Source organism: Tachysurus vachellii, chromosome 8 (genome assembly GCF_030014155.1).
Source record: "Tachysurus vachellii isolate PV-2020 chromosome 8, HZAU_Pvac_v1, whole genome shotgun sequence".
In the NCBI taxonomy this organism is placed as follows: Eukaryota; Metazoa; Chordata; class Actinopteri; order Siluriformes; family Bagridae; genus Tachysurus; species Tachysurus vachellii.
The window spans coordinates 15,561,502-15,573,257 of NC_083467.1; the positions used below are offsets into that span (position 1 = coordinate 15,561,502).

At 35.5% G+C, this 11,756-nt stretch overlaps 1 protein-coding gene across 1 annotated transcript in view; it reads left to right on the forward strand.

Moving 5' to 3' along the window:
• Window positions 1–10,094, forward strand: part of gad1a (glutamate decarboxylase 1a) — a 12,556-nt gene extending 2,462 nt beyond the window's left edge. The window contains exons 3-17 of the mRNA XM_060877332.1: window positions 249–308; window positions 2,280–2,423; window positions 2,609–2,851; window positions 3,042–3,132; window positions 4,472–4,584; window positions 4,772–4,887; window positions 5,642–5,721; window positions 5,821–5,875; window positions 6,247–6,363; window positions 6,967–7,031; window positions 7,788–7,866; window positions 8,199–8,348; window positions 8,571–8,678; window positions 8,865–8,954; window positions 9,149–10,094. Coding sequence (XP_060733315.1) covers window positions 249–308; window positions 2,280–2,423; window positions 2,609–2,851; window positions 3,042–3,132; window positions 4,472–4,584; window positions 4,772–4,887; window positions 5,642–5,721; window positions 5,821–5,875; window positions 6,247–6,363; window positions 6,967–7,031; window positions 7,788–7,866; window positions 8,199–8,348; window positions 8,571–8,678; window positions 8,865–8,954; window positions 9,149–9,322 — 1,685 coding nt within the window. The 3' untranslated portion in view covers window positions 9,323–10,094. The remainder of the gene's footprint in view (window positions 1–248; window positions 309–2,279; window positions 2,424–2,608; window positions 2,852–3,041; window positions 3,133–4,471; window positions 4,585–4,771; window positions 4,888–5,641; window positions 5,722–5,820; window positions 5,876–6,246; window positions 6,364–6,966; window positions 7,032–7,787; window positions 7,867–8,198; window positions 8,349–8,570; window positions 8,679–8,864; window positions 8,955–9,148) is intronic.
• The last annotated feature ends 1,662 nt before the right edge of the window (window positions 10,095–11,756 follow it).

The following is an 11,756-nucleotide window of genomic DNA, read 5'->3' on the forward strand; positions in this document are numbered from 1 at the left end:
AAGATAGAACAATTTGCTGAGAAACCTGCGGCTCTGCCGCCTGGATAACTGAGATAATGGTTTGGTAAAATGAGCATTTCAGCCTGCGGTTTTCTCTAAATAACTAAGGGTGTTTCTGAGTGGGGGTTTCGCACGGCTTCACTTCATTGAAAGTGTTTTAGAGAAACACGCGACTCCGCTGACCTGCATTTAAAAAGAAGATAATTGTATTTAGTTAATGCATTTGTTCTCTTCCTCCCCCTTTATAGGCTATGACTGGAGTGGGGTTGCACACGGATGTACGAAAAAGCTCGGGATGAAGATATGTGGTGAGTTCACGCTCTATGCAATTCTTTTGAAAATACAGGTAACAGCTCAAATGTGCATGTACGGGAAAGTGGAAAATAAGCCTGAAGGGCTAGAATAGTTTGTCAAGTTTTGCCCTGAGACAGCATATTGCAGCATTGATAGTGGTCACTAGTGCTGTTGTACAGTGTCCATAAAGACAGATTTGAAGCCAAGTTTAAATTGGATATGCCTGGATGTTATATTAACTTTATTATTATTATGAGATTCCGACAACTAATACTGAAAAATAAACTGCACATAAAAAAACGACTTGTTATTTGTGGGGAATCTGAAATGGGCAGTCACATGTGTCACATATGTGTTTGACACGGGGTTACTGACCATGGGCTGGGCTGGTCCTTTAGCGCCCCCAGCTGGTTGTGTTACACATGAGTACTGGCATGGCTTTGATCAGCTAATTAACATTAAAACAGGGATTTGAATCTTACTTTGAACAAATAGGAGGAAAAGTAAATTCTATATATTTATTTCCGTTTGTGAAATAACAAGTGCTTGAATACAGAGTATACACACCACAAAATAATAATCAGACTAATATTTCTTCTGCATGTACATTTATCCAGACAGAATGGCTATCTTGAATATTCAGATAGCTTTAGGTAATAAATGAAGCCGACTCAGGGAGATTCTAGATTAAATAACACTTAGGTGATCATAATCTGCGATAAATTCCCAGTTCCCTGGAGAAATTCCTTTTTTACTAAATCCTTAGTAAAATAGTAATCTGTTAAACAGCCCGCTGACTGCTATGCTGCGCGTCTGGCGTGTGTTTTGGTGCGATAACGCGGTGCTGCTTTGTATAAGGCTGCGGTGTTATTGTGAGATTATTGTGAGATTATTGTGAGATTAGCGCACCATCAGATAAGATTTCTTTGCCGGGAAAAAATGGCCTGGAGGATAAAAGGTCCGCTAACACTCTTTAAAAATAATGATGGTTTAAAAAAATCTATTTAATTTTTATTTATAAACATATTATTTGTTCAATTGTTTAGAGGTTTAACAAATAATATGTTTTATTATTTTTATTAAAACAAAAAAAAACTTTATTGTATTTGATAATAGCACACGATACACAGTCTCAGTATAAAAGCTACTGAATTTTACCTCTAACCTTTCCTTGTAGCAGGGTTAGTAGGCTACCTGTATCATGTACATCTTTAATATATTTCACCTGGAAATGTGGATGTATTGCACATGTAAACTATAATTGGGTATAATTACATATACACCTTATAAGATAAATACTAAAGGTACAAAAGATGTACACTTGATGGTACCACCCCAAAGACATGGAATGATACAGATTATTACCCGTTTTTTGAGAGTGTATTACTTTCTTTTTCGTTTTTGTTTTTCTTAATTTAAGGAAAAAAGAAGCAAGATTTTTAGACGAGTTGCACCATGATTTAAATTAATTCAGAATTAAAAAAAAAACAAAACATTTTTTTCCTGTTTAATGTTTAATTATTTATTACTATTACTACAAATAATAATAATAATAATAATAATAATAATAATAATAATAATAATAATGCAACAATCATCAGCATTATCATAATTTCTTCCTTTAGATATTGTGATTTTGGGTTTGTGGAAAAGCTATTTTGAGATAATACGGATCACTGAGGCAGAATCCAGCATGCATCATTAGCTGGGAGCTCAGTAAGTGAGTAGTCGGTGGAGTGTGTGATGGGTTTGGTGTCTCTCTGATCGGCTCCGGGGGATTTAGAGGCGCTCTAAACGGAGCCCATTTGTTTTTGCTTGACTGATGTCATGGGGCGAACCTCCCCCTGATTATGGCTCCATCATAAATCCTTATGCAGTGGGATTGAAAGGGGAATCCTCCATGCTCCACACAGCTGTAAAGCATATCGAAGTCTTAGCTCATACAAGTCGAGCATTACAATCCTCTTCTTTTTGTAACAATTCAGGATTTTTGCAGAAGAACAACAATATTGATGAAAAGAGTCGGATTGTGGCTTCTCTGAATGAACAGGCATCGCCACAGAAGCACGGTTTACAGGATTCACACTTCAGGCGTACTGAGACAGACTTCTCCAACCTGTATGCCAGGGGTGAGGGAGTTCACCTGCTTTTCTACAGGATTTTTTAAAGCTTAATTAACAGAGAGAATATATAAACAATTATATTCTTGCACTTTATTTCTTTGTGTGTTGATGCATTAAGTGTTTCTTTGGATCCACCCTTTGTATTCGCACACCGATAACAGAAAAATACTATTACTGTTATAATCTTAAAGATTTACTGCCTGCCAAGAATGGTGAAGAGCCAACAATCCAGTTCCTTCTGGAAGTGGTGGAAATCCTCACAATCTATGTACGGAAGACATTTGATAGATCCACAAAAGTGCTGGACTTCCATCATCCACACCAGCTTCTGGAGGGTATTGAGGGCTTTAATTTGGAGCTCTCAGATCAACCCGAGAGCCTGGAGCAGATCCTAGTAGACTGCAGAGACACACTGAAATATGGCGTCAGGACAGGTGGGACATGAAATGACATTTAAACAGATGTAAAATTGTATGATGTGTCATTTATTAGAATAATGACCTAAATATAGGCCATTACATAATATAACTATAAAGATGATTGCACAGCATTATTTTGATTCCACCATTTTTACGGCGGAGCAGTAAACTCATTTGTTCTGGGTGTTGCTTTTTTCCCTGTCAGGTCATCCCAGGTTTTTCAACCAGCTGTCTACAGGGCTGGATATCATTGGCTTGGCTGGGGAATGGCTCACCTCAACCGCAAACACTAACATGTGAGTTCTCAGTTTTCTGACAAATCTCTACTCTTGTATCACTTACATTGTAATTGAAACATTATCTAACAGAAACAAATACATATTAGTAATTTTGACAGAAAGTAGCTTCATACGTTTTTAAATTTAAATAGTAAAAATAAGCACACACATAACATTGCATTAGTAGCCCATAAACACTAATATTCACAAAACTATGATCATAGTAGTTTTTTAACTGTTATTAAACAAATATATACAAACAGTGAAATAAACAAGCTTTATACATTGCCTGTAGACAGGAGTGCCCAGAATGTAAATGTCTTGTTTGTTAAGGCTAATTTTTAAGGCTAATCTCAAATATTATATGCTTTAAAAACAGATACAATGTAAAATGCATCACATTGCAGTCAGATAGTCATTATAATGACTGGACGGGTAATCTCCAATTTTAGACACCATGAGATAATAAAGATAAATCACAACTGCCTTCAAATACAGATTTAAATATGATTTACCTATATTCCCATTCACTATATATTTTCAGTTTAAAGAAATCTAAATTGTCCTGCTAAATGGATGCTGCTGCCCTATACAATGTTTCAAAGTAATTCATGCTAGTTTTCAATTGCAGGCAACATAGGAATAAAATAGCATAGGGTGAACACACCAGTTCAGAATGACCTTTAGAGGTCAGAGATTCTATTATGTCTTTTTACGGCATATGCCCTAACCATTTAGAGGTCAATAAAACATACATTTGTGATTTATTTGATATCTCCAGCAATGCAATGACTAAACCCTGTTACCTTCAGAGTCTAAAAAATACTTTACAAGATCCATAATGTCAATTATGAGAATCAGAGACCAGTTCTTTCAGTGAGAAAGGTGTAGATGTGGTGCAAACTCTGGTCATCCTAATGGACTGCTTGAGACCAGAACGCATTCATCGTGTCTTGGGAACATGATTAAATAGTGATTGTTCTATCATTCCTTGTAATTACTTCAGATGATTATTGACCCTCATTATTGTGGAAAATACACTCTGCTGTGATCATAACACAGCTATATGATAGTTTACAGTTATATTTATTACAGTTACGTTTATTTGATTAAATAATGGTTTAATTCTTTTAACAAGGTACAGTTAGATTATTATTTCAATTTATCATCAGTCTCCTTAACAAAGAAGCAAGAAAAGTGTAGTAGTAAACAAATAAAATAATACAGCATTTATTACAAGAGTACTGAATATGATTTGAAATACAATGTAAAGCACTTAAAAGCAGTTAAGGGTTAAGAATTTTGCTTCATCCAAGAACAGAGCTTTATCCACTGACCTGCTACACTTTATCCACAGGTTCACATATGAAATTGCTCCAGTATTTGTGTTGATGGAACAGCTGACTCTAAAAAAAATGAGGGAAATTGTCGGCTGGCCAAATGGAGAAGGAGATGGAATATTCTCACCAGGTTGTTTTCCTGCTTACTGTATGTTACAATAACTGAAACAGTAAACACTGCCATCATTATGCCTATGAGATAAAACAATATACAAATGGTTTGGGTTACTGATCAAATTACAAGTAAAGCTCAGTAATTACTGGAATGTTATCCTTTCAGTGCCAATTGTTCTGTTTATTGACCTTTTCTTTGACAGGAGGAGCAATCTCCAACATGTACAGTGTGATGATAGCTCGCTATAAACATTTCCCTGAGGTGAAAACTAAAGGAATGACCTCAGCCCCCAGGCTTGTGCTGTTCACATCTGAGCATGTATGTATCGTGTCTTACTGAAAAATTAATACTGAGATATTACTAGACTGTAACCAGCAGTGCAGATTTAATGAATATATGGGTTTTATATAGCATAAACGTTAGATCTTTTCTCCAGAAGGCAATTAGACTGTAAATCTCCTCTCCCTTTCTGCAGACAGGTAAAATTCTATAAAACATTAACGCTGATTTAATGATAAAGTTTGTTTTGCAGTTGTAAGAATATTTCTGTTTTCTTTCTTATTCTAAGTTTATATTTAAACATTCACCAAATTGATTCATTATGTGTATTGTTTATTGGTAGTTGGCACAAAAATGTCTCTTAAATATCAGTAAAAAAGTTTTTATATGTTACCTAATTGATCCCTATTTCTAAGCTCATCAGTCATAAATTTTCTTATATGTGATTTTTGCCATTTAAAGAATACCCTGCATTTTTTCTACCATACTGTCTGTGTATGATTACAAAGAGCAATAATTTCAGCAGAGAGGAAGCGAAAACCTGTTTATTCTCTGAAGTCTAATGGCAATTGCTAAATTGGTAAATCAAATGTATATATGTTAAGCTTCAAAGCTGCATTATTCAACTATTAAATAACCATAATCTCTATCTGTAGCTTATGTGTGCTTTCTATGATGGAATTATTGTTCATGGCAAGCACACCTAAGCTACGGATAGAGATTAGTTGCTTAAAGAAAATGCTACAGAATCTTTCAGAATGTCATATCCCATGTTTTCATATCCCATTTACAGAGTCATTACTCCATAAAGAAAGCCAGTGCAGTTCTTGGCTTTGGGACAGAGAACCTGATTCTGCTGAGTACAGATGAGAGGTAAGAAAAAATCTCAGTCTGATCTGTGCTTCTGTCCGTTCCTGGCATGTATGTGTATGCAGATGTATGCGTGAGGCTGTCTGTGTTCTTCTTTATCAGAGGTAGAGTCATTCCTGCTGATTTGGAGGCCAAGGTTGTTGATGCTAAACGCAAAGTGAGTCTTTGCAAATATCATGGTACTTAATTACACATGGCCTAATATAAGAAATCTTAACATAGGTTACCAAGTAATTTAGTTTATAAGACTTTCTGATAGATATGCAAGAAAACAATTTATTGTCATAGTTTAATAAAAGGACAATTCAAAACATTCATCTCATTATAATATCTGATGAAAAAGGATAAAACTGAATACCTTAGAATATTATTTAAACAACAGGGTGATATCAACTTGTCTCTATCACATGCTAAATCTGAGTGAAATTAGCTTAAGTAATGTTTTAGGCTCTGGTGCCTTTATCTCCTTCAGTCAGTGAGAGTAGTCTATTGAGAGTGATAGCTCATCTGTCTTTGTGCTATTTTCAGGGCTATGTTCCATTTTTTGTGAGTGCCACAGCCGGTACTACAGTTTACGGTGCTTTCGACCCCATCAACGAGATCGCAGATATCTGTGAGAAAAATAACATGTGGCTCCATGTGGATGTAAGTGCAACAATGGTCGTGTGAGTGTCATTAATGCCACTTTATATTAAGTGACTCTAGTACTTGTGCAATTACTTGTCATAACAATGTCAATGTTACTGATAAAATCTAGTGATACGCTATATGTAAATTCACATATGTATCAGCATCAGTTCTGACATGATTTTACACGATTATCTTAACTTTAAAGTGTAACTTTTATATACTTCCTGTCACATATTTATTGCATATTCAATCTGACTAATATTAAAGTGGAATGTGACAGTAAGAACATATTACTTACACAGGCAGTGCAGACTTATTAAAAGGGTATAAATCTACACTGTAAAATCAGTGGCCACTTCCTGTCAAAGTAGGTACAATCGAAATTAGAAAAAAAAATCTTTTTTCCAAAATTTACAACTGTCAATACAAAAAACATTAAAAATGACACACAATATACAAAAGAACACATTTTTTTTGTAGTCCATCTGTAGCAGTTGCCTGTATAGTTATATTAAGAGACACTTAATATACAGTGACACTGTGTCATTGTGATGTTTTTGAGTCAACTGTGAAGACATTGATTATTGATCAGCTCAGACCTTTCATGCGTGTCCACAGGGAGCATGGGGAGGTGGGCTGCTGATGTCCAGAAAGCACAGACACAAACTTAATGGCATTGAGAGGTGCGTACATACAGACTTACATGCACATATTAATTTAGAGTCTGAGAGGTAACAAATTAAAGGAAAAAAATATCATCATGCGTCTTAGTAAAGTTATGGCCTACCACAAGCTACCAGAACAACTTCAATGAGCTTGGACATAGGTTTACTGATTCTTAAAAGGGATGAACATCATTTCCCCCCAAAAATATTGTGTCAATGATGTTTGATGATGGTGTATGTGAGCGTTGCCTAAAAGAGTGAAAATTCTCTAACCCGAACCCTAGATGCTCAAGTGAGTTGGGATATGGTGACTGTTATTTGGATCATGGTATATGACCATGGTATAAATCTTATTTGCAGTGGGTGTGAGTGCAGGTTTTCTTTCCAGCAGGAGCCACACCTCATTCCATTTATTTAATTAGTTGATCTTGACTTTCAAAACACAGATTTTTAACTTCTACTTGGTTGGAAGGAAAACCCATACTGGCCCTTTCTGGATAAGGTTGTACCTCTCTGCTTTATAATCATTAAACTATTCAGTGAGTCCTCATGCCCTGTGGATAGAGTCACATATGTTCTGGGTGAAACCACTGTCATCAAGATGAAAATGTTTTATCATAAGATAAAGGTGATCAGTCAGCATAACCTTTTGTATTGATTTTCAGTTATCTAAGTAGACAGGTGGACCCAAAACCTGCAGCAAAATGCCCCCACATTTTTGTCATTTGTCTACATATCGAACTATGTTCTCAGTCTGCTGTGTTACTTTTAAAGGGCAAATTCTGTCACATGGAATCCGCACAAGATGATGGGCGTTCCACTACAGTGCTCTGCCATTCTGGTCAGAGAGAAGGTGAGACAGAGTATTTAGAGAAATGGGTGTGAGGGGATGGGGTGGTGGGGGCTGGTGGGTTGATGCAGGGATGACGAGACAAAAACAGTCAGAGAGATAGTACTTAAAAACAATAAAAGAAGGAGACTGAGTTTGGAACAGAAAAAAGAGATAAACAGGACAAAAGGGTAGAAGAACCAGTAAGGGGCTGTGCTCACTGAAGTGTATCATTAACCACTCTCCTCACCTCTCCCCTCCCTTCTCTCTTCCTCTCTCTGCATTGACATTTCATTATGTGAATGTCTGGATGTCTGGTGAATGTCTCACAACGTGTGTGTCTGTATGTGTTCCAGGGACTTCTGCAGGGTTGCAACTCAATGTGTGCTGGCTATCTTTTCCAACCTGATAAACAATATGATGTCTCCTATGATACTGGAGACAAGGCCATACAGTGTGGTCGGCATGTGGACATCTTCAAATTCTGGCTCATGTGGAAGGCAAAGGTTTGCACACATTTACATGAATGAATGACAAAAAAATGTATTTGTACTAATAAAATGTCCTATAACATCTATTTATACTAGTTGAGGGAAATTCTATGAACATTAAGTTTATTTTACTAAATTGAATATTAGTATTGCGATTAAAAATGATTAAAAACAGTATGAAGAGAAATACATGTATATTATTATAAGATGTACAGTATATACAATTTCTTGAAACAGGGTACCATTGGATTCGAAAAGCACATAGACCGGTGTCTGGATCTTTCTGAGTATCTCTACACAAAGATCAAAAACAGAGAAGGCTATGAGATGGTGTTCCAAGGACAGGTGTGTGAAGAACATTTCTAAAAAATTTCAGCTTTTATTTAATACCATTCATATAAATCTGTTTCAGAAAGGCAATATAACAGAAAACTGTAATAACCGTGACAGGTTAACTATAGCACAGAGCAGTTTTTCACCATTTTGTACTGTCTAGCGAGTTATTGTTTGGTTGCTTTTTTGTTCCCTCAGCCTCAGCATACTAATGTGTGCTTCTGGTATATTCCACCGAGTCTGCGTGGCATGCCAGATGATGAGCAAAGGAGGCAGAGACTCCATAAGGTAACATTTGCTACAACCATTTCAAAATTTAAAAGTTTGCTTGGTTCTAATATTTTAAGTTTATGGCATAGAAGAGATCATGACCATCATCAAACAAAAACGCACAGCAATATGCCAGTAAGTCATGTGATTAACATGACAGCTAATGTTATGTGAATGCTGTGATTGAAAAACGTTTTTTCCCTTAAAACTAGGTGGCTCCTAAAATCAAGGCAATGATGATGGAGTGTGGCTCAACAATGGTGGGCTACCAGCCTCAGGGTGACAAGGTAAACTTCTTCAGGATGGTCATTTCCAATCCTGCTGCTACCAGGTCAGATATCGACTTCCTGATCGATGAGATTGAAAGACTGGGCCTGGATTTATAAAAATGTGCAATGATAATGGTCAGTATTTATTGAACAACAGTATGCACAAACCCAAATAATTTCACAAAGCATTAGATTGATTGTAACCCTGTACCACAACTTTCAGTTTTGCAGTCTTGCCTTCGCTCAAATTATATGAAGTAATCCACCTTTGGGTCATGGGTCAATATGTGGGTCATATGATTTTCCTGATGACCTTATGAGGGTCACATTTTCATAAAACAGCAGAAACAATGGCAACGATGACAGATAATGCTGACAGTGTTTAGGCTTAACATAGTATTAACACTGAATTAAGATTTTCGGGAATGTTTCATGATGGAGCTGTCAGGTGAAGGTGAAGTTATATCAGGACTTGTGATGTGAGGGTATAGCTATTATACTGGAAGATAACAGCATCTGAAAATCATGAAAATCTTAATTCAGTGGCATGTCCTTATTCAAGGTGATCCTCACATGACCTCTTCATTCTCTCCTCATGGTATCAGTTATGTAAAATATATTTAATGATGTTATATAATCAACTATTGCACATTCATTTCAGATTGCGCTGCAACAATATATATTATAAGAAGAATTCAAGTAATCAAAGTCAAATAATTGTTGGTTCTTAGTGTTGTCAATGTGACTGAATTTCACTGCATATTGTGGCTAATATGAAGAATAAATTACTGGAAAATAATGCATCTATTACTATCATAATAGGCACTAACACACACACACACACATATATATATATGTGTGTGTGTTAGTGCCTATTATGATAGTAGAATGTGTAGATGTAGAATGTGTATACTATAGTTATATGGCCTTTGTGACTAATGTATTACATTACATAGTTAAACACTGTTTAATAGTGATTAACAATTTCAAATATATTTATTTTCTAAAGATTTTTATTTGTATGGAGAAACTGTGTGAAAAATGTTTTGTCCATTTGTAGAGTACCTTAATTTATCTTTGAGAGGAGTTTATGAGTGTTTAAAAAATGTTTTAGAGCTTTCAATGTATTCATTGACCAAAGACATAGAGGAAGTGATATTTATATATCAAATCACTTTTATCTGTACTACACAGTGACCTAGGATAATTGATCAGTGTGTCACATAAAGATAACATAAGCACATGCAGTGTAACTTTAGTGCAATCAGTGTGGTGTAGCTGTGATTGTTACAATACTTATTGTTATAAGTACATAATGAATGTTTGAAGTAAATTGTCTAGTTATAGTCAAGTGAAGCAAGAATCAGTAAAAAAACAGTTCTAGCTAAAATTGCTGGTACTTAGTAAAAGAAGCACAACAGAGATTTATCCCTTAAAATACAAGTGTTATGTATTTTATTAGTATTTAGAGATTTCTACTGACATCTTAGTAAGCACAAGTAAATGTGTCCAGTTATAGATTAAGACAATTTTAAGCATTAGTGTTGATTATTGATTTTTATTTTTTGGAGACTGGAAAAAATGTGTGTCCAGAAAATTAAGCATGAAGGATTCATAACTAGAAGGAGGCAAAGGTCATGCTTACTTTCCTTGGTCCGGTGCATTTATTGTAAGCATTAGGAGATATTATGTATTTAATGGTCAGTGTTTTTGCAGACAAAATGCTGGTTAAAAGTCAGGCACCTTAAGAGTCACACTTGTGTTGAAAATTATGTTTAAATACTGCAAATAAAACAGCTGAAATCAAACAATCGCTCCTTGTTTTATTGTAATTACAGAAGTTGTTTGACCCAAAATGTTGCTAAACATCTGTTTAGGCTCAGATATTTGCTGCTAATAGTAATATAAAATATTAATTTTGGATAGATTAAAAAAACGTATACAAATGAGTTAAATCCCAAAATCAGTAGATCAGAAAAATATTTAGATTAGTATTCTGAAGTACATGTCAATATGAAGACACTGAGTGCATGTTTTTGGTATGGTTGTCATTTCTATTTTCTCCTAGAGTACTAGAGGGGTTTGATCAGGTTACATTTCTGTTATAAACATGGTCGACCATGAGGAACAAAAAACAATCTGCATGGAAATTGTACATTTGAACAGACAAAGAGCTTTGCCCACATCTTCATCAATCATTAGCCATCACAAACCATGGATTTTCAATGGAACACATTTAACATGGATCACCTCTAAAGCAAGCCATGAATTCATATGAGGCTTGAATCAATCTCACCTAAAGTACAAAATGGACCATTAGTTAACCTAAAACATCAAATCAAGGCAGATTGCTTCACATCTTTGTCAGCTTTGTCTTTTGAGTGGAAACAGCTTTCATTTTGCTTTGGGACAAGGACTATAACTCGCTTACAATCTAAAAGGCCATCTTTTTTTTTCTCCCAAAACTCCAGCTTCACTCTCCTCTGTCTCGACTGTCTTCCCCATATCTCAAATTAATAGCCCAGAGAAGGAGTTTTACAGGGCAATCATT